Here is a 23,055-nt window from a genome sequence, read left to right as displayed (position 1 = left end):
CCCAGCCCCCGATGGTTGCAGCTCGGGTGGGGGGGGGGGGGGTTTGTGTGGTCAGGGGAAAGAGAGAGCGCGAGAGAGAAAAAGCATGCAGATATGCCCCATTCCATTCACACCCAGCAGAAGGTGCCTGCTGTCTTGCAGCAGCCGGTAAATCCATCCCTCACAGACTCTCACTCGCATGTATGGGGTGTCAGTAAGTCAGGTGTTCATAACCTGGGGAGGACCTGTACCTGCAGACTTGTCCTAATCAGAAATGGCAAGGCCCCACATGGTGATGGCACCTTGAGCAACGTAACACCTTCACACTGAGAGTCCAGAACTTGCCCAACACACACAACATCTGAAGAAACAGCTGGTGTAGCTAAACTCCCTGCTTAAATGGAGATTACCTCATACTTACCTCAAAGCTGTTAGTCTCCACTGAAATGAATTGACTCAGAGCTCAGTGAGCAGATACAGCCCTGGTATAAATGCTGGGGAATTGGTTCAAGTTCACTCTCCACTGCTGGACTGCCCACAGAGTCCAATGTTGGAGAACAGTCAGGGAATCTTTGGCCAGAGCGTTGGAGAATCCTGATGGTGGCAGTTACGTGAAGAAACACTGCCACTTCAGGGAACTGCTGGCATTTCCTAGCAAGTTCTGGGCCAATGATTGCAAAGCCATATTTTGAGAATATAAATTCGCTTTTAGAAAATCTGTCAATCAAAATGTGGTGTCAGTAAAAGTAACCAATTGGCTTTTAGGTTGGTGAAAAGGGGTAAGAAACAACCAGCTCACTAATATACTTGAGGGAAGGACACCTTCTACCTTTACCTGGACTGACTTGTGCAGTAGTCCAGTCTCACAATAAGTTTCTTAACTAGTAAATGGGGACGTGTCAAGTTTGCCAGCAGTGCACACACCTTAAGAATGAATTTTAACATTTCAGGCAGCCAAACTTTTAACTATCACAATCCTTGCAGGTTGTGGTGACTAAAGGGCGATCAGACTGCCTGCCCATGCTAAAGGGCGATCAGACTGCCTGCCCATGACTACTGCTCTGGGATTTCTGATGAATGGTACATCTGACTAGCAGTAAAGACGGGATAAAGGTCATCCTGGATTTCTCTCCCTGGAACAGCTCACTCATAATCTTGCATGAAGAAACAGATTGGGCAAAGAGCTGGAGATAGGTTCCACCAACACCCTCCCACTCCCTCCACCCACCAGCTCAGATTAGCTGGCGTCACCCACCCATTTGTACTTCCAAATGGAGCCCTGGGATTGTGGTGAAAGATGCAAAGTGAATTGTTGACCTGAACTGTCCAGTCACCATTTCTACTGGAAACCCAACTGAAAAACTTTTATTCCTTCCTGCACTGGTATGTAATTATCTTTCCTTGCTATTCCTTGAGGGTCAATTAATGCTTTCATATTTGCATGCCCAGTGTTTTAATGTTTGGAGTGAGTGTGGAGGTATGCAAGTGTGGCTTTGGTATCTTTCTCACCATCCACTTTTCTCAGATCAGTATGGAAAACAAACCATGTACAGGCTTTACCATTATCACCAATTAATCTCATCCACTGCTGTCTCATTCACCTATACACAGTGCCTAACCCAGCAATGCAATGTAACTCAATAATCCCAGGTACATTTTGTTGTCATCCAAATCATTCTGCACACAGGAATTCTAGCACCTAAATAAATTAAATACAGCACACAGCGCCTGCACTGAAATGGAACAATGCCAGTGCTTTACGCAATATATCACCAAAATATTTTTGTATACAGGCGAGCCCCGCATTACAGCTGCTCAGGTTACAGAAATTTGCCCTTACAGAATTCACAAATCACTACCCGTAAATTTGAGATAGGAAGTAAAATTTGCTCTTATAGAATTTGTGGAATAAAAAGTAAATATCTAAACACAACATTAATTTTTCATTGTGCGTTTCTTGATGCCTGACGATGTGGCTTTGCGTTACGGAAAATCGCAACACGGACTGTTTTCTAGGAACACAACCCCTCCCTCTCGCATAGCATGGGGGTCACCTGTATAAGTAGGACTTCTGTGGCATGTTTGAGTGAGAGATGACTTGTGTAAAATCTGACCGCATACTGCATGGAAGGCTTTAAATACACTACAGATTATAATTTATATTATTTGTTTTTGTATGTACACTGATCTTCACAGTGCATGTGAGTCAGAACTATTCAGATTGAGTCAGAACATCTAGCCTAGTACCTAGAGCTTCTGAGTTTTCTGTGCCCAGCATTACACAGATAGCAAAGCAGGTGCTGCTTATTCTGAATGTAGTGCACAAGGGTCACCACTCTGCTGGACCCTGTATACAGCATGTAACTGCGAGTTTTTTTTAAAACATCAGAATGGACAAAGATTTTCAAAAGGAAAAGGAAAATACTGTGAAAATGCTGGAAATCAAACAGAATACTGAAAATGCTAGAAGCACTTAGCAGGTCAGGTAGCAGCTTAAAAAATCCTCCTTTGAGTTGGAGAGGGTCTAATGCCAGCACCGGTGTGCTCCTTTCCCAGGTGCTGCCTGGCTTCCTTCACATTTTTTGCTTCTCACAAATTTGACCCATGAGACACACAAACACTTGGAGGAGTCACGTTGGGATCATGCAAGCCATAGAATCTGTGACAGGCAATGACCCCGCACCCACAACACAGCAGCAACCTTGGGCACCAAGTGATGGCTCATCCATTTCAAGATGATGACTGAACTTTAGTGCTGGTGCTTCTAACAGTTCTGTAGATTTGCTGGCAAACTCAAAGTAATTTTCACATTAGGGTCTAGCTCACTTACTCAGAACACCAGACTGGGAGATGTCTGCCCCTCTGCTAGGCCTGGTCATTATTCTGTTATCCCACTTCCTGTTTTAACTTCTATTCAATTCCAGATTTATTTAAGTCCACAGCCTCAGCTATTCAGACTGCTCTGAGTTTTCTCTCATTTCTCCCATCATCTCATCTACCTTTCTAGTTACACAACTATTTTTCTCCTTTGCTCCAATTATTGAAATGCTTGATATTTTTTCCAGTTCCAAGGAAGCATGGAAACTACTTTTTTCTTTCCATGGATGCCAACTGCATTTCTCCAGCATCCTCTGCTGTGGCTCGAGATCTTCAATATGTGTGTCATTTGTGTTTTTAGCTCTCCCCTACAATATTCTGTGAGGGTGCTGAGCGAGGCTTTATGTAGCACTGAAGCCAAAGTCGAGATTAAAAGCTTTAAGCTTCACAAATTCACCAAGCTTCCTGCTTTCTCTAACAGATTAAGGTAGCTACCAGATCTATTTGGAGTTCCCAGCTGAAATAGTGAGGATAGCTACCTTAATCTGTTAGAGAAAGCAGGAAGCTTGGTGAATTTGTAAAATTATAAAAGGCAGATACTAATTATTTCCTTTGAACTAGTCACCCGAATACAAACAGTGTAGCTGACAGAAAAATCTATTTTAAAATTTACAAGACACAGCATTTTTGATCAATTGGAGTATAAGATTTCAAATCACACTTCCTTGGCATATTGTCGTTCTTTCACAAGTATTAAAGCTCAATAATATAATGCACAATAGAGAAGATGACCTTTCTCCCAAGTGGGAGAGAAGACCATTTGGAAAGTATTTAATTACCACTGAAGTAAACATCTGAAAAGTATCTCATTACCAGTGGAATAGGCTTTGCTAATTGCATTTACTCTTTAGGGAATCCTCAACTTCCTATGTCTCTTGACCTGCAAGCATTGACTAAGCTTTGTCTACATACTACTAAGTTGCTTGCTTGTTTTTATTTGAGAAACATACTCATCAGCAGTTCACTAGAGAAACTGATGTCTAAGTATTGATGCACTATTAGGGACTGGAGTTAGATGTCATCAGACTAATAATGGCAATTGCCTAGAAATTCAACAGGCCCTTTCTTAGACTGTTCTGTGCAGGTTTTATTTACAAATGGCAAGTTGCAAATACATAAGGCAAGCTTAGTTCATCTTTGAAATGGTACGACCAACAAATGAAGTCACTAGTCATTCAGGGGAAAATTAGTTCATCTAGGGTAGTCAGTGGACTGGTCCTATTCAAGTCTAAATAGATTAAAATCACATCAGTGTACCAAACCACAGTAGATTTCAAATGTTGCATCTGGGTAGCTTGATCTTGGTATTAGATTTCTGTTATTAACTCTTACATTTGTTGTGGTGAAATCCTCCATTATAGTTTATTGAATTCTGTTACAATTCTATGATTAAAGTGGAACTCAACTAATCATTATAAACATGCTCAAGGAATTAAACTTGCACTGATACTTTCATGGAAAGTGATCAGTGATACTACTAAAGTTAATGAATTAAAATTATACCATGTGTACAAAAGACTTAAAATCAAAGTACCACTGGTGCCTGTTTGATTTGCAGCTCGCTCTTAGCCAGCTGGAGCAGAGAAATTTACCAGCTAGTTGTACAGTGAACACACAAATGCTTGCATCCCTTTAATTCAAATTCATTTTTAAACAGCACCAGTGCACAGAATGGAGTATGTTGATAAGAGTAACTGATACCTGATTAAAAGTCAAATGTTGGTGAGAATCAGCAACACTGGCACAGCAAAAAAGCACTTAATTATTAACTTTTCACAGGATTTGTGGGGTGTGAACTTATTGTGTAAAAAAAAAGTCAGTTGCATGTGGGTTGTGAAGCAACATTGTGATAGAAATGACAAAGGGTAGCGATTGATGAAATTCTGCGTCCTCCTGGACCTATATCTTAACTATTCATGCTGAATATGGAGAATGAATATTCTACAAAATCTGATGATAGCAAACTAAATAGCCTGGTGTGAAAAGAATTCTCATGTAACTGGGCTAATTAAATGCATCAGATAGGGCACAGATGAATTTTAATCTGGATAAATCAAGTCAACAATCTGTACACTGTAAAGCAAAAACATCAGGGAGAACCAGTAGCAAGATCAACAATTACAGATAAAGAAAACAGCTCGACTCATCTATCAAATCATGGAAAGTTTATGACAAAATAGGACATTCAGCCAATATGAACATATCAGATTGAAAGGAGCTGTCCTATTTAATCCTGCATCTGGTCCATAGTGCTGCAGGTCAGCACACATCCAGGTATTAAAAGTAGTGAATGCTTCTCCTATGCCATTCCAACAGTCCTTTCAGATGATAGAGAGATTTACCTGCATCTCCCCTAATATTATCTACTGCATTCGGTGCTCCAAGTGTGGCCTTCCTCTACATTGGCGAGACCAAACGCAGACTAGATGACCGTTTCGTAGAATACCTACGTTCTGTCTGTAACCGTGATCTGCACCTCCCTGTTGGCAGTCACTTCAACTCCCCTTCCCACTCCATCACTGATGTATCAGTCCTCAGTCTCCTCCACCGCCGGGAGAAGTCCAAATGCAAACTGGAGGAAGAGTACCTCATTTTCCATCTTGGAACCTTACAGCATGAACATCAAATTCTCTCACTTTAAGTAATCCCCTGTCCTGTTGCAAAAGAAAACCACCATCTATCTGATCTTTCCTCACAGTTAATTTTTTCCAGTCAGGCAACCTTCTTGCAAATCTCCTCTGCACCCTGCCCTGTGCAACCACATCTTCTCAATAGTAGCATGCAGCACTCGTGTGGTCATCTATCTCATCTTGTTAAAGAAATGCTTCATTGCACAGTGATTTAAGAAAAGTATTTGCTGAAGACTTTATTAATTTTTCTCTTCGGTAATTCAACGAGAAGCAACAGACAAAATTATTTCTGCAAACCAGAATGAATTATTCCAATCTTGCATAGTGGTTTCGGCAATGGATTAGCATTCCAGATGTTGAGCTCAAAAAAATCACACCATGGACTCTGGAAACAGCAAACCTCATTAAGACTGGAATGAGATCAATTTAACATAAAAGCTGCTAATTGTCATAAAAATCCAAATTGCTTTAGCGACGACCTTTAAAAAGCCACTCCTCCACTCAGTCTGGGCCACAAGTTGACACTTCAAATGGCCACCAAGGTTGCCTGGAAAGCCAGGCCACCTCTAGGAGGACCAGCACCATCTTTTCTGCATGACTAAGAATAGGCAACAACAAAAGTTTGCCTGAGTCACACACATTTCAGGCAAGTTTCACAGTGAGGTTTCAATCTGAAAGTTTTGGGTGTATGATGTTAAACAGAAAGAGGATCAGCACTTTCGGGCTGGAGAGATTTGTGTTCTAAATACAGACTCTCATTTGAGAAATGAAAAGATGATTCAGAATTTTAAAATTCCAAGAATGGAGAAGATGGGATTCTCTGGATTAGTGGAGCAGATCAGATACACATGGCAGAGGGTAGAAGATGGAAAGCCAGCAAGCTGAACATTGAAACAGTTAAATTAACAACCGTCTGCAGAAGTTTCATCTGGGAGTAGGATATACCATCTGTTGGGGTGGTGAATACAATGAGAAGCTTAACAGTGAAACAAAGCACAGAAGAACTTGAAAAGTCTGGGTATGCCGTAATACGACTAGGAAGGATGGGGTGAGGACAGTCAGTGGTCAGGAAGCAGAATGAGATCAAGACTGAAGAGTCTTCCTGATGAAAAAAAAGGATGCTGGAGGAAGTCAGCAGGCCAGGCAGCATCCGTGGAGAAAAGCAGATGGTCAACATTTTGGGTCAGGACCCTTCTTCAGGACTGAAGATATGGAAAGGGGAAGCCCATTATATGGGGGGGAGAAACAGAGCAGTGATAGGTGGACAAAAAGGGGAGGTGGGGTGGGCACACGGCGGTGATAGGTGGATGCAGATAAGAAATAGTGATAGGCAGGTGCGGGGGAGGAGGGGAGAGCAGATCCACTGGGGGATGGGTCAAAGGTGTGAAGGCAGGCAGTATGGGGGGGGGGGGGAGGGGAGGGGAGGAGAGGAGAGAAGGGGAGAAGGAGAGAAAAAAAGAAAAGAGAGGCTAGGAAGGGGAAGAAAAGAGGCATGGTGGGGGGGGGATGTGGGAGGGGTTGAGGGGATTACTTAAAGTGGGAGAATTGAATGTTCATGCCATTAGGCTGCAAGGTCCCAAGACGGAAAATGAGGTGCTGTTCCTCCAGTTTGCATTTGGACTTTTCCCTACAGTGGAGGAGGCCGAGGACCGACATATCAGTGATGGAGTGGGAAGGGGAGTTGAAGTGACCGACAATGGGGAGATGCAGATCGTGGTTACTGACGGAGCGCAGGTGTTCTACAAAACGGTCAACTTTTTGTGATATTTATAGATGACTTAGATGAGGGGGTGGAAGACTGGGTTAGTAAGTTTGCAGACAACACTAAGATCGGCGGTGTTGTGGATAGTGTGGAGGGCTGTCGGAGCTTACACAGAGGGATATTGATAGGATGCAGAGCTGGGCTGACAAGTGGCAGATGGAGTTCAATCCGGAGAAGTGTGAGGTGGTACACTTTGGAAGGACAAACTCCAGGGCAGAGGACAGGGTAAATGGCAAGGTACTTGGCAGTGTGGAGGAGCAGAGGGATCTGGGGGTTCATATTCACAGTTCATCGAAAGTTGCCTCACAGGTGGAAAGAGCAGTTAAGAAGGCCAATGGGATGTCGGCTTTCATAAGTCGCGGGATTGAGTTTAAGAGCCGCGAGGTGATGATGCAGCTTTATAAAACTCTAGTTAGGCCACATTTAGAGTACTGTGTTCAGTTCTGGTCGCCTCATTATAGGAAGGATGTGGAGGCGTTGGAGAGGGTGCAGAGGAGATTTACCAGGATGCTGCCTGGATTGGAGAGTATTGAATATGAGGAGAGGCTTAAGGTGCTAGGGCTTTATTCACTGGAAAGGAGGAGGATGAGAGGAGACATGATAAGAGGTATATAAAATACTGAGAGGAATAGATAGAGTAGACAGTCAGCACCTCCTTCCCAGGGCACCAATGCTCAAGACGAGAGGTCATGGCTTTAAGGTTATGGGTGGGAGGTTCAGGGGAGATGTCAGGGGGAGGTTTTTCACCCAGAGAGTGGTTGGTGCATGGAATGCACTGCCTGGGGTGGTGGTGGAGGCAGATACATTGAACAGGTTCAAGAGCTTGTTGGATAGGCATATGGAGGAGTGTGGGATGGGGGGGGTTATGCGGGAGGAAGGGGTTAGGTAGTGTGAGGGTGGTTTGATGGATGGCACAACATGGTGGGCCGAAGGCCCTGTTTTGTGCTGTATGGTTCTATGGTTCTAGTCTGCATTTGGTCTCAGCAATGTAGAGGAGGCCACACTTGGAGCACCAAATGCAGTAGATGATATTAGGGGAGGTGCAGGTGAATTTCTGTCTCACCTGAAAGGACTGTTGGGATCCCTGGATAGAGTTTATGGTGTAGGGGCAGGTGTTACACCTGTGGCGGGGGCAGTGGAAAGTTTCCAGGGTGGGAGCGGGATGAGTGGGGAAGGAGGAGTGAACTAGGGAGTCACAGAGAGAGCGGTTCCTACTAAAGGCTGTAAGGGGTAGAGAGGGGAAGATATGCTTGGTGGTGGGGTCCCGTTGGAGATGGGTGGAAGTGGCAGAGAATGATGTGTTGGATACGTAGGCTGGTGGGATGAAATGTGAGGACGAGGGGGGACCTGGGAGGGGTGGGTCTGGGAGGGGTGTGGGTGAGAACAGAGGAGCAGGAAATGGCAGAGATGCGGGTGTGAGCTCTCTCAACCACAGTAGTAAGCTGTAGAGGTGGGTACAATTACATCTAAAAGACATTCAGACAGGTACCTAGATAGGAAAGGTTTAGAGGGATATGGGCCAAATGCAGGCAAGTGGGACTAGCTTGGATAGACATCTTGGTCGGCATGGACAAGATGGGCCAAAGGGCCTGTTTCCATGGTGTACAAGTCTATGACTCCGTGACTTTCACAAGGTACTATTGTGAGGAAGGGAAAAGAATCCATTGCTGTGGGTGTGCTGGCTTCTTTTACATAGATTGGAATGGAGAGCCGTCTCTCAGAGCTGCATCGATCCAGAGAACCAAATATTCAACAATTTCAAAGCTGCAGAGTCCTGAAATATAATCCCAAGTAAAGCAACCAACATAAATCTGGCAGAGGCTCTAGAATTTCACTCAATTCCTTTTTTGGGTGGTGTTTTGCAAAACACTGTCATAAGATCAAATATATTCTATGATAACTCAAATAATGTATATGGTTCAGAAGCAATGACATAATTTCTAAATCAGTCAAGGCAGCACTATTTTTCTTCTGTATGCAAGCTTTTCTCCCATATGCTACTTCTCCACCCCACGTCCTAATTACCTCTTGCCTTCACACTCAACTGCTGCTGAGGGATGGATAGATAGATAGTCGATTCATTGCTCAGGACCAAGCTGGGCAGTAACCAGGAAGCATCAAGGATTACTCCAGACTCCCTCATCTCTGCTTTCCTTGCCAACATTTTAGCTCAAGTTAGTGACATAGTGAATGGTATCATCTTTGCTCCACAATACCAAGCACACCAGTACTTCAAAACTGTGCCACTTGAGTCTAGCTTTTAAAGATTGCAGCACCTTTACTGTACTGTGCAAAGCTTTTTTACTTCTAATATAATCGCTCTAACATACGTGTTACAAACAGACTTCAGTACTGGATCAGACAGTCTATAAACCCATGTACATTGCTTGTGCACATAAATGCCCTACATACAGAAGTGGGTGAAATATTTGCTTCCTGTAAAGTGTTTTACAGATTCTGGTCATCTAACTATTGACATACAAAAATAACAAACATATAACATAGATATTCTCATAAGCAAGCAGATCAAAACTTTCAATTCCAGCATAAGTATTATTAAAAACTGTTAGGATCCAGGTGTCCAAAGTCAAGCATGACTTCTTTTTAAAATTAAAGTCATAGTCCAATAATTTTTCTGCTTCACGATTAGAGACTTTATGCCAACGTAGGTGGGAACAGCTGGGAGAACGTCTACTACACAAAAAGCAAAACAATGTTGATACTGGAAAGAGGAGATGCAAATCAGAATCCTCACACAGCCATGCCCAATCTCAGAAAATGTAGTCTGAAGGCTTTAGAAACTTTACTGCAGTCTTATGGTTCTTAATCATGTGTTATTTGAGAGCAATATTGACTAAAAGCATTTTGGGGGCAGTTTTGTGATCATTAGATTCAACAGAGCAATTTAAAGTCTCATTTTCATGAGTAAAGGGCTGTCATAGCGAATCCTCTCTCAAGGAACTGGGTAGGAAGCTACACACAAATGATTACCACAAACTTAACTTTGCATTAGTCTCCAATTACAAGATTGGAAGGTGAATCGGGATCTGGACAAAGACTTGTTTTACAGAGACAAGAAAACTGCTTTATCTCAAAAGATCTCGAACCTACTTAAATCTGAAATTATTAAAGTTCAAATGATAGACTTCCCTTCTGTTGTTGATGCAGGATGAACCATAAATTTAGAAGGGCAGGTTAATAAACCTGGTCACATTTACACGGTGATTGGGCCCTAAAAGGAAATCACTGGCTCAAACCGCAATCACCCAAGTGGATTGGTTGAAACTTTTCTGTTTATATCATTCTAGTTTGGTCTGCTCCCTCTTTCCCTGACCAACGAGAGGGACTCACCACATGTTGAGCACTTTGATGCAGCTACAGAGTTTAAAGAGAAAAGACAACAGATTAATCCAAGGAGAAAGCCCTGCTGTTAGGCTCATCATGCACATGAGTGACAGAGGGGGGAAGAGGGTGAAAGTAGCTGTGGGGCAAGAGGGCTGAGGAGGAGAGCAGGGAATAAATTGCCAGATGGAATGAGGGAAGCGAACAGCAAATAAGTAAGGGAAGCACAGGGGAAGCAAAGGGATTCAACTCAACAAAATTCCCGAACACGAGAAACATGAAATGTTGTCCAACCCTGGAAAATGAATGAAGCTGGTCACATGGTGATATTGCACTGAGATTCATGGCAGAGGCTACTTTGATTAACTAGCTACACTCTGATTTCTCCTTCAAATGCTTTACCCACTCTTAAGAGAGAACGTCAACAAATTAGCTTTTTAAAGTTCAATTTTTCATTTCACTACTGAACATTCCTGACAGGATGATAAATGAAATACTCCCTATTAACTGGCAAATTTTCACCAGCGTAATGGAAAGAAATTACAAAAATTCAAAAATTCCTTCTAATAATGTACAATCTGCAAAGGAACCTGAGTCCATCAAATCATCTGATCCAGGAGGCCCTTAATCTGAATTGTGCTCTTGCCTTGGCAATTCCAAGGCTGCTGTCCTGAATGTGGAAGGTAAGCACCTTGGCTATTAATCCAGTATACACTGGCATCAGAAACTAGAACATAGAAAACCTACAGCACAATTCAGGCCCTTCAGCCCACAAAGTTGTGCCGAACATGTCCCTACCCTAGAAATTACTAGGCTTACCCATAACCCTCTTTTTCTCAGCTCCATGTACCTATCCAAAAGTCTCTTGAAAGACCCTATTGTATCCGCCTCCACCACCGTTGACGGCAGCCCATTCCACGCACTCACCGCTCTGAGTAAGAAAAGCTTACCCCTGACACCTCCTCTATACTTACTCCCCAGCACCTTAAACCTATGTCCTCTTGTGGCCACCATTTCAGCCCTGGGGAAAAGCGTCTATCTACTCGATCAATACCTCTCATCATCTTATATATCTCTATCAGGTCCCCCCTCATCCTCCGTCACTCCAAGGAGAAAAGGCTGAGTTTCCTCAACCTGCTTTCATAAGGCATGCTCCACATTCCAGGCAGCATCCTTGTAAATCTCCTCTGCACCCTTTCTATGGCTTCCACATCCTTCCTGTAGTGAGGTGACCTGAAGTGAGCACAGTACTCCAAGTGGGGTCTGACCAGGGCCCTATATAGCTGCAACAATACCTCTCGGCTCCTAAATTCAATTCCCCGATTGATGAAGGACAATACACCATATGCCTTCTTAACCACAGGGTCAACCTGCATAGCCGCTTTGAGCGTCCTATGGACTCGGACCCCAAGATCCCTCTGATCCTCCACACTGCCAAGAGTCCTACCATTAATACTATATTCTGCCATCATATTTGACCTACCAAAATGAACCACTTCACACTTATCTGGGTTGAACTGCATCTGCCACTTCTCAGCCCAACTTTGCATCCTATCTATGTCCCTCTGTAACCTCTGACAGCCCTCCAAACTATCCACAACACCCCCAACCTTTGTGTCATCCGCAAACTTACTAACCCACCCCTCCACTTCCTCATCCAGGTCGTTTATAAAAATCACAAAGAGCAAGGGTCCCACTACAGATCCCTGAGGTACACCACTGGTCACCGACCTCCATGCAGAATACGACCCTTCAACAACCACTCTTTGCCTTCTGTGGGCCAGCCAGTTCTGGATCCACTCTGCAATGTCCCCTTGGATCCCATGCCTCCTTACTTTCTCAATAAGCCTTGATAAGGTACCCCATGCAAACGCCTTGCTGAAATCCATATACACTACATTTACTGCTCTCTCTTCATCGATGTGTTTAGTCACATCCTCAAAAAATTCAATCAGGCTCGTAAGGCAGGACCTGCCCTTGACAAAGCCATGCTGACTATTCCTCATCATATTATACCTCCCCAAATGTTCATAAATCCTGCCTCTCAGGATCTTCTCCATTAGCTTACCAACCACTGAGGTAAGACTCACCGGTCTATAAATCCCTGGGCTATCCCTACTCCCTTTCTTGAATAAGGGAACAACATCCGCAACCCTCCAATCTTCAGGAACCTCTCCCATCTCCATCGACAATGCAAAGATCATCGTCAGAGGCTCCGCAATCTCTTCCCTCACCTCCCACAGCATGATGCACAAAAACAGATTAACATGCAGCAGTTCAATTACATTTTATAGGCTTAGAGCTCTTCTAACCAGAGATCACCAAGCACTGATCAGAAACCCAAAGAACTTGAACCGAGTTCATTTCAAATGGATGCTTTCAAATTGCAAAGTAAAAATACGCAAAACTGCAGATGCTGGAAATCTGAAATAAAAACAGATGCTCGAAGCACTGCAGGTCAGGTGGTGTACATGGAAGGGGAAGCAGGGTTAATGTTTCAGGTTGAAGACCATTCGTTGGAGATGGCAACCTGGAACGTTAACTCACATTCAATAGATGCTGCCTGACCTGCTGAGTGTTTCCAGTATTTTCAGTTTTAACATTTTTCCCCAAATTGTAACTATTTTCTTAAAGTGTAAAACAGCATTGTCATGGTAACCTTCTCCTGAACTTCACTGTACTGTCCATCCCTTTTTATTTTACAGCAGAATTCCTTTGATATGGTAAAATATGTACATCTCTACAACTAATGTAACACTCACTGGTCAAACTCCAATCATATCCCCCGACAGCTGGGAAGTGAGTAGGAGAACAGGAAAGAGGGTACTGGTGAAGTATATAACAAAACAGCTTAAAATGCAGATTGTCAAAGGCAAACATGATCTGATAAGGAGCAATCATGTCAAGAAGGGCAACTGTAGCGTAGACAACACAATCTCCTACAAGGAACAGGTATGTCCAGAAAGTTCCAATTATACTTGGATGAAAGCATACCAGGAAAAAATGATGGAAATGCAGGAATCATTAACCCTTTCACTGGCACACACCAACATTTATGTGATGTTGCTTCTTGCCTCCATACACAATGATAGACAATAATTGAATAATAAATACTTTTACTGCTTGAATCAAACATAATCTAGTAGATCACTGCAGATGTCAATGACTTAAATCATTTCTTGAACTCTTATACTATTTGTTAGTAAAATGAATGGTTTTCTAGCCCCAACACAACAGCTGAGCTCCATCATTTGAAGAATAAGGGCCCAATTCAATGGGGCATTTTACCAACCAAACACTGATTTTGTGAGAGATGTTCTCAGTGGAGTAGGGTGGAGAAAGAGTTGGGGAATGGTGCCAGAGTAGGTTTGGAACAAAGACGGCTCCACATAGCTAACGAAAAGGCAGGCACAGCAGGGGACCATGGCTCCATCTTTGATTTGTAGAAAGTGGGAGGAGTCAAAAGAGAAGTTGTTAAGGGTAAGCACAAGTTCTGCCAGGTGGAGGAGAGCATTATAGAGGGGAACTGGTTGGATCCATGTTCTAGAAAGAAACGAGAGCCCTAAGGCCTTTCTGAGAGGGGATAGAGGTGCACAGGGATTCGACATCCATGGTGAAGATGGCAGAGACAGACTTGGACAATGGTGACGGAGTAGGTCTGGAACCTTTGGAGGTGTTCTTTGTTATTCAGCTGCTTAAGGCGGTTGCCTTCGACTCCTTAGACTACTGCAGCTAATTCTGCCAGAATTTTATGATGAAAATTAGACTTCCGAAAGTCTGAGATGAAAAGTTTTAACGTTAAGGTAAAAGAACCTTTAGTTATCCTAACCCCCATTCCGTCTGGGTTACAGAATCGACATCCAAACCTTACGGTCTGGACAAGCACCTAACACTAGTTGAGAGTTATCATTCAAATTAACTGATGGGAAAAGCACAATATGAGACAGTGAAAGGGTTAAAAGGATTATGGGATACTGCTGTTCCATCCACGAGAATTACATTCTGCCGTGCATGTAGTCAGCCAGATACATTTCGAGGGTGAATGCTCCACACTGTCACGATCCACCACAAATGATAATGTGTGAAATTTTCAAATTTCTTATGGACAATTGAATCTGCCCAAGGACAAAAAAAAGTCCACTCACTGTTGACTCTCTTATGTCCACTGGGAGTTCTGTTCAATAGTTGAAAGTCGAGTGTATGGATATTAATACTACAACTACTGATAGGTAATGGATTGTGCAAGGCGGAGCATTCACCAAACACAAGGGTTCGCAATGCATCAGAGGGCACATACTTGGTATCTTCTGAAGGTTCCACCTCTGGTTGAGTTGCAATTGGTGCACTGGAGTGTGCCACCGTTGGATCGTCGATGTTAAGCTCGCCATTGGTTGAGCTAACCACCTGTCAAAATGGATTGGTACAAATATATATGGTTACAGATCAAAGCATTCATAGTGGAAGAGCAACACTATCGTGACTTAATTTGTAGCTGTTATGTCCTCACTTTTATTCCCCATCTTTCTTCCTATTAACCACAACCCTGTGCCCCTGCTTACACCTCATCCTATCAATTTCCAAGATAATACACAATTAAAGTCACAAATATAAAAATCATTGCCAGACTCCAGCCTAAAGGTAATTGCAAATATTCAACAATGGTAATAGCAGAAAATTAACACGTTTCTGTGAATAACCTGTCTAGACTGAGCAGAGATACAGTAATATAGAACTGCTTCTGAAAACTGATCTTACATGTCTGGATTTTTGCCACATTGGTCCCGTTTGACTAGTAGAAGGGATGAATCAGCAGCTAAAACGCATGGGCTGACGTCACCCCAGACATGTTGACCTATTATATCCCCACCTTTCAAAGCAAAAGAAATCCAAGGAAACAATATACAAAATAATTCCAATACTTACATAAAGTTCATATTCTCTATGCTAATCTAGTTGTTATTTAGTCAAATTAACTCCTAATGCTCTATTCCTTTATGGGCACAAAGAGGCAGGTTAATTTTGGTCAAGGGTTTGCTTTCACTGCTATCATCCATGGTGGCAGGTAAATATTGTCGATATTGGATCCACAGCTGATATTTGGAAACCCACCACTTCCTTCCTTTAAAGAGGGGAAATAGAAAACTAATTTCCATCAGCTGTTAATTAATTTCTGCACTTTATCATCGATGTACAGGAAGATCATTGTTCTGTGCACCTGTGGTATACCCCACACATACATTATGTGTCCTGCAGATGTCAGCTTGGCTCATCAACCTGATGTAGGCTGGAAATTAAGCATGGTTTCAATACACTCTTGTGGGAGCACTGCTCAGCTGAAGACAACACCTGCCCTCTGTCAGAGGAATATAATTTATAATGTGGCACACTTTCAAACTAGCATTGGCCCTGCTGATCTTAATCTCAACCAACATTTAGAAAAATAAATCTCTGTCATCATGAAATTACGGTTTGTGGGTGCTTTACTTTGTGAAATTCTGCTGCTGCTTTTCCTCATTACAATACAGCCTATATTTCGAAAATACTTAATGGCTACGATGCCCTTTGGAGTGATCCAAGCATGCAAAAGTCACTCTATAAATACAGGTTCTTTAACATGAACAATATTCCCAAGGGAACTACACTCAGGGTTTCTTCTTACATTAAGATCAAGACGATCAAAAAAAAAGCTCTTAAAAAGCAAATAAAACTGGTCTCAAGAGGATATCTACTGTCCGAATAAAATAAAATATCTGACATTGTGGAGAATCCTAAGTATTAAATTTAGGTTAATTCCCAGACCTATTTTAGGATAGCCACTCTTATGCGGGATACTATCTTGTTTTTAGGGAATGTGAGCTGTCCAGGGACTTTGTTATGAAAACCTTTGAATGCCATTCCTTTAGCAGTAGGTCTCGTTAGTTGTTCACTAGGTATGGGAATTGGCTTATTGAACTCGTGGTGCTCAAGAACATATGGCATGGGGTCCTACTGCAATCCTGCTCTGAAAAGCTAACAATGGGGGTGCCAGTAAAGTGCAGGCACGGTGGGGACCAAAGTACTTGAACAGTTAAGCAGACCAGTGATCCAAGAATTACTCTGCTAGCTCTCAGTGGAGCCATCACTTTTACTTTTCACAGCAAGTCTTGGAAGATGGTGAATTCCCAAAGTCTGAACTTCCATCTTACACACTAATAACTTGTCAGAACTCTGAGCCTTTTTCATTTAAAGAATGTGCATTTTTAGGAATAAAAAGCAAGAAGGCAGAGCTGTGGTTTTGGTGCATCAACATAAAGACTGGTGTGTGATTGATTTGTGCCATATGAAGCAGTTAAGCATTACGGTTATTAGTAAACTGCAAACGTTTCAGGATAAACTTACCTTCAAGCAGTTAGACGACTTCTTTCTTGCACTATATACCTTTCCTTTTGAAGGACTGATTCCTCTTTACCAGATCATTCTCCTTTCACTACTTTAGTTACTCTCTCACCACACCTATCTCTGCACCAGAGGGAAACACTTGCAGCAGTCAGCCATCACTTCTGAGTCAGATGGCCATGGGTTCTAGTTCCAGTTTGAAGAACAAAATCTTGGTTGGCACCGGTCAGAGTTCTATCTTTTGGGTGAGACATTAAACTGAAGCCCTGTCTGCCTAGTCAGGTTGATACAAGAGATGCCCTGGCTCAAGTTGACCAACAAGCTATCCTTGTGTCTCGGCAAATCTTCACGTTTCAACCATCATTTGGTTATTATGGCTTTGCTGATTGTCATGTGTGAAATTTGACTCCTGTAATTCCTACATTATATAATGACTAAACTTCAAGAGGAGGACTTCATCAAATGATCAGGCTCAAGGACAGCTTCTATCCTGCTGTTATGAGACTACTGAACAGTCCCCTAGTAAAATAAGATGGACTCTCGCCCTCACGATCTACCTCAACATTGCACCTTATTGTCTGCACTGCACTCTCTCTGCAAATGTAACACTTTATTCTGCATTCTGTTATTGTTTTTCCCTTGTACTACCTCAATGCACTGATGTGATGAAAAGATCTGTAGGGATGGCAGGCAAAACAAAGTTCTTCACTGTACCTCAGTACATGTGACAATAATAAACCAATGTAGAGCACCTCAGAAATGATACATTCCTCTGTTCACACAGTACGCTGGTAAGGAAAAGACAGCAAGACTCTACATTTGTGGTATCAGCCTGGCTGTCCCAGAACAGTAATTTACAATTTTCTGGAAGGTCTGTCCCCACTCTCACCACCAGAAACATGCAGCATAAGTTTAGGACAGTCCTGAACTATGCACTGGGAGCACACAGCACTGTACATCAGATTTATCCTGAATGGCAAATCTCCACCTGACAATGAATCATGCGAGAATATTTTATACCTGGACAGAGCCCCCGTGTCTGTCAGACGCCAGTTGTGAGGTCAGGTATGAAGGATTTTGCTGCCGATTGGGCTGAATTTCCCATGCTCCTCTGCGATCAGCTGCTCCTGTCTACTCATTGATTATAACAGAGGGGGAAGGGGGTGACAAATGGGGGTCCATGCAGCACAGCAGGCCCAAGCAAAGCAATGAAACAAAAAGTTAGTCATTTGTGATTAGTAAACTGGTTAGCAAAGCATGAATGGTGTAGTCCTTAGGTATGCCATAACACACAGGTTTGCCATTGTATTCTGTAAAGAAAACTAGAAGGAATCTGCTTTAAACAAAATATTAAGTGACTAACAGGGATGACAATTTTATGCTGTGGAACTATATAGAGATACAGTAGATCCCCAAGAATAGAAGGGGAACCTGGAATTGTGGTGGTGGTACTGGTGAAGCTTATGGGGAATTGACCCCATCCCAAATCTAACGCTGATAAATGTCACACCACTTCCATCAATGGGTGCACAGGCAGCATCAATAATGCCTGAAAAAGCAATGAATGAGCCTCTGATCTGCCAGCAGAACAAATGTTCCATGATTCTAGTCAGCGAAGGGGATGACAAAAACACTACACAAATAAAATGCGCAAAGGAAGCCAAAAGAGGTGCGCAATGAAAAGATTGGAGTGAAGGTGTATGGCAGGTGCTTGAAATTTTGAGCCAATTGTAATGCACTCCAGATACCTGTGATCACCAACATACCTAATAATACACCATAGCAACTTAAGAGATTAATCTGTTCATACACATGAAATTTTGCATTGGTCAGATAACCACTGTCGTTCCATTCAGGATCATTGACAAAACCGAGGCTTGTTTTTGTGGATTTCACCTGCACTAGAATGGCAAGGAGATCAGCCATTCCAACTCTCCAGAGAAGCACTCCACTCATGACCAGCTCAGACAGTGTCAAAAAATGGCTTGATCAGGAAACAGGTGAATCAGTGTACACTGTCTGAATCCATGTCGTAGGGGTGAGAGTTACTGCCAGCTGCGTACAGAAGCGATACCCGATCTCCTTTGGATAACACCACCCTGATGCCAAGGGCCTGAAATTAGACTGACTCACCCCATTTTCCCGCCTCTGTTGCTGTCACTGGCCAAGCAAAACTTGGAGCAAGCTTAGAATTAATAGATCCTATAGGATTGGTGGGAAAATCAAAGGGCAAAATTACAATTCCAAGGGATTGTAATACTTCATTTTTATCACTTAAACATGGAGAATTCTTAATCAAAACACAGTCCTCCCTTTCATAAAAAGAGCCCTGACACTAGGAAGGTGGATAACATCTTCGAACAGTTGCTTCATGTGATCGGTCTATTAGGTAATTCCAAATGTTCATTGGCCACTGCCCCCTGACAGGCAGAAGCCAAAGAGTCAAAGGAGTAATGATCCTCTGGGCAAATAATTAACATGCAAAATGTGGAACACATGTGTAACCCTGGTACTGACCTGGTTTCGAAGTGGCTGCTGCTGTGTAGCTTTCTCCCGGTGTACGTGGCTTTCTCTGCTTACTCCATGCTCTGCGTGACTGGATCCGACCGGTGTGGGCTGTGGATCAAATACAGACACCACCATGATTTCTATGACTCACTTTGACCACGCACAAAGGTCTCTTTTGAGCAGATGCAATCTTTAATTTACATGCTGCAAGTGATTGGGCTCATAACTACCAATTCCTTCTCACTCGCCCTCACTTTGGCTGCATCACTTCTGAAGGACACACCAAAGGTGACAGGATGAGTCTCAAGAGCTTCCATTTACTGCTATTTGTGTTCCAGAGGCAGAAGTGACGTTAACTGCTCACAAAATTTCTTCAAAAGCAACATCTTTCCTTTTTGCATCTCCTCCAGATGTTCCATTTGTCATTCACTACATGCCATTGGAGCGGCACGGTAGTGTAACGGTTAGCGTAACGCTATTACAGCGCCAGCGACCCAGGTTCAATTCCCACTGCTGGTTGTACGTTCTCCCCGTGTCTGCAAGAGTTTCCTCCGGGTGCTCCAGTTTCCTCCCACATTTCCAAAGACGTACCAGTTAGGAAGTTGTGGGCATGCTGTGTTGGCGCCAGAAGCGTGGCGACACTTGCGGGCCGCCCCCAGCACATTCTCAGTGACGCAAATGATGCATTTCACTGTGTGTTTCGATGTACATGTGAATAATAAATATCTAATATCTTATAGTGTGTATCTATATTTTAAAAACATTTTTTTTACTCTATTCCAAGCTCTCAGAGCAATCCTATCCCCTTATTTCTCTGTAGCCCATTCTCTCTCATACCCACCAACTCTTTCCAATTCTCCCACTTGGGGCAATTTAAGTGGCCCAACCCACACATCTTTGGGATGTAGAAGGAAACTGGAGCACCCAGGGGAATGTGCAAACTCCACACAGACAGCACTGTAAGTCTGGATTGAACCCAGGTCACTGGAGCTGTGAGGAATCTGTACTACCTGCTGCCCCACAATCATTTAGTCTCTCCCGGCTTCCGATCCATCATGGATATTGTGTTCTCTTTACTATTCCTGCCTTATCACAAATACATTTATAATAAAACTTTTTATTGTCTTAAGAATCAAGAGGTCCTAAATCTAAACACCCATCAGTATCTGTATGCACACAGCTTCCTGTTCTATCCTAGGAAGCCAGCTAAGTTCTACCTTCTATGACAGTCAGAGCTCGTTCAAATCAAAAACATCCAGGGGATTACACTCCATTTACATTATTTCAGAGAACCTCAATCCCTTCTCAAACCATTTTGAGAAATTCTTAATCCAAAAAGAGACTGGCACTCGCATTTCTGAACAAACCATATAATCTCTGCATTTGAAAGCCATGGGCGGGGGAGGGCAGGATTTTTAGCCATCTCCATATTAGAGAAAAGTACGTCCATAAAACCTGCAACATACTGAGAGAGAAAGCAGGTGGCAGTGCGGGTATCTTTTATGATCTCCGGTGCTGCATCACGAGGTAGACTTGCCAGCAGAGCCACATTTAAGACCGGCAGCAACAAGACAAAAGTTTGCCAGCGAGAGCTTTGAAATTTATGAGGTGGTCTAGTGTGGATGTGGCATCACCCTGCACCTTTTTATAACCAGAACTGCAAAGGGGATGATAAATCCTGGATCCAAACGTCATGAAAGCTTCTCCTTTCCCTGGAGACTGCTGTCTTTTAAGCATTGTGCTTCTGTTCTTATGACTTGTAATAATCAATTCAGCTTTATTTTTGCTGTTGCATAGGAGGACGGCAGATGCTAGAAATCTAAAACAAAAATCAGAAATACTGGAAGCTCTCAGATCAAACGGAATCTTGATCCAAAATGTTGAGTCTGCTTCTTCCTCTGACTGATGCTGGTTGAATTGCTCAGTGCTTCCATTATTCAGTTTTTATTTCAGGTATTTTACTGGCTGTTTCAGGCAGTCAAAACAAACAAATGACATAGGGCAACCAAGGAATAATATGCTCACGTTTCTGCCAGAGCTACAACATAATGGGGCAGACCTCCTGCTGACAAGATTGCCGTTCACCTGCCCTTAGACAGCACTGTTTTCCACCATTGCCCAGGGCAGTCTGCTGCCGGGAGATGAACTGCACTCAGAGTAGCTTTGACAACTGTTAAAGCCCCACTCCTTGTCAAAGTGGCAATGAAATTGAAAACTTACAAATGTCAACTAGATGGAGGCTATTTAAAAAAATAAAAATACTTTTAAGGAAATTAAAATGTTAAAGAAACTCAAATAAATACTTAAAAAATACAACTGCTCTGCCCAAGACTGCAAGGATTGCAGAGAATTGTGAACGCAGCCCAGTCCATCACACAAACCAGCCTCCCCTCCATGACTCTGCCTACACTTCCCGCTGCCTCGGGAAAGCAGTTAACATACTATAATTAATCAGCCTTCCCACCCTGATCATTCTCTCTTCTCCCCTCTCCCGTTGGGCAGAAGATACAAAAGCTTGAGAGCACGTACCAGACTCATGGACAGCTTCCATCCCGCTGTCATCAGACTCTTGAACTGACTACTCATATGCTAAAAGATGAACTCTTGAACTCCCAATCTACCTCGTCGTGGCCCTGGCACTTGTCTACCTGCACTGCACTTGCTCTGTTACTACAACACTATATTCTGCATTCTGTATTCTTTTTACTACCTCAGTATAATTATGTATGGCATGATCTGTCTGGATGGCATGCAAACAAGTTTTTCCACTGTATCTTGGTACATGATGTGACAATAAACCAATACCAATAATAAACCAATACAAAAATGACTAACTTCAGTCAAATGTAAAGGCCAATTCATCATTGTCATTTCTGTGGGGGCAAGGTTTAATATGCTGCAGGTTCAACAGATGGATTTGCCAGCTCACGAGCAGGGTAGTCTGTAGAAGGTCCTGCTGCCTTGTTGAACTCCACTGGGAGCTCACCAGCACCATCTAGGGTGGAAGATGCCGCTGCTAGCTCAGGCCTGTGCTGGACTTTGGGGTTTTGCTGGAGAAACATGGGCAAGTCCTGGCAGAAGGATAGTGACTGGACAGGTGATCTCCCCAGTTAAATATGTGTGGTGTTTCAGAAAAAGACAGGCTTTAAAAACACTTGTTTAAAAAGGCTTGTACAAGTTTTGGGGCCATAAATAGAAGATGGTCACTAATAAATCCAAGAAAAAGCTCCCTTACCCAGAATGTGATTGTAATCATTTGGCATTGTGGGAACAAATGACCCACTTCCATACCCCAAATTCTACACAATTCCATGTTAACTTTGCACCTAAATGAATTGCTACAATTACACCACAACGACTCAACCTGTAATATTCCCCTGCCAACCCTCTTCACTTGAAGAGTTCTGGCTTGCACTAAATGCATCTGGGTTAAGTTTAGGAACTTATTGCATTAAGAATCATGGAGGCCTAAACCACACTTTCTACCACCTTGCAGCAAGTGAATGAGCATTCATCTTCTTTATCTCGTGCATGCAATTACTTTTGCTGATCCAATGCAGGTTGCAGGGTCTGAATTAATCA

At 42.9% G+C, this 23,055-nt stretch overlaps 1 protein-coding gene across 19 annotated transcripts in view; it reads right to left on the bottom strand.

Moving 5' to 3' along the window:
• LOC127585359 (casein kinase I-like) overlaps positions 1–23,055 on the bottom strand; it is a 158,387-nt gene that overhangs the window by 10,419 nt on the left and 124,913 nt on the right. For 14 of the 19 annotated variants that reach the window (XR_007958504.1, XM_052042792.1, XM_052042801.1 and 11 more), the window contains 4 exons: positions 19,483–19,581; positions 17,986–18,096; positions 14,888–14,994; positions 10,600–10,623 (listed from right to left, as the gene is read on the bottom strand). Coding sequence is in view for 18 of the 19 variants with exons in the window: in XM_052042792.1 (XP_051898752.1) it covers positions 10,600–10,623; positions 14,888–14,994; positions 17,986–18,096; positions 19,483–19,581 (341 nt within the window). In the remaining variant the exon portion in view is untranslated. The remainder of the gene's footprint in view (positions 1–10,599; positions 10,624–14,887; positions 14,995–17,985; positions 18,097–19,482; positions 19,582–23,055) is intronic. The other 5 variants (XM_052042803.1, XM_052042799.1, XM_052042800.1 and 2 more) reach the window with 3 other exon arrangements.

This window comes from Pristis pectinata, chromosome 32 (genome assembly GCF_009764475.1).
Source record: "Pristis pectinata isolate sPriPec2 chromosome 32, sPriPec2.1.pri, whole genome shotgun sequence".
In the NCBI taxonomy this organism is placed as follows: Eukaryota; Metazoa; Chordata; class Chondrichthyes; order Rhinopristiformes; family Pristidae; genus Pristis; species Pristis pectinata.
The sequence above is the reverse complement of the archived record's forward strand: the minus strand, read 5'-3'. Positions and strand labels throughout refer to the sequence as shown.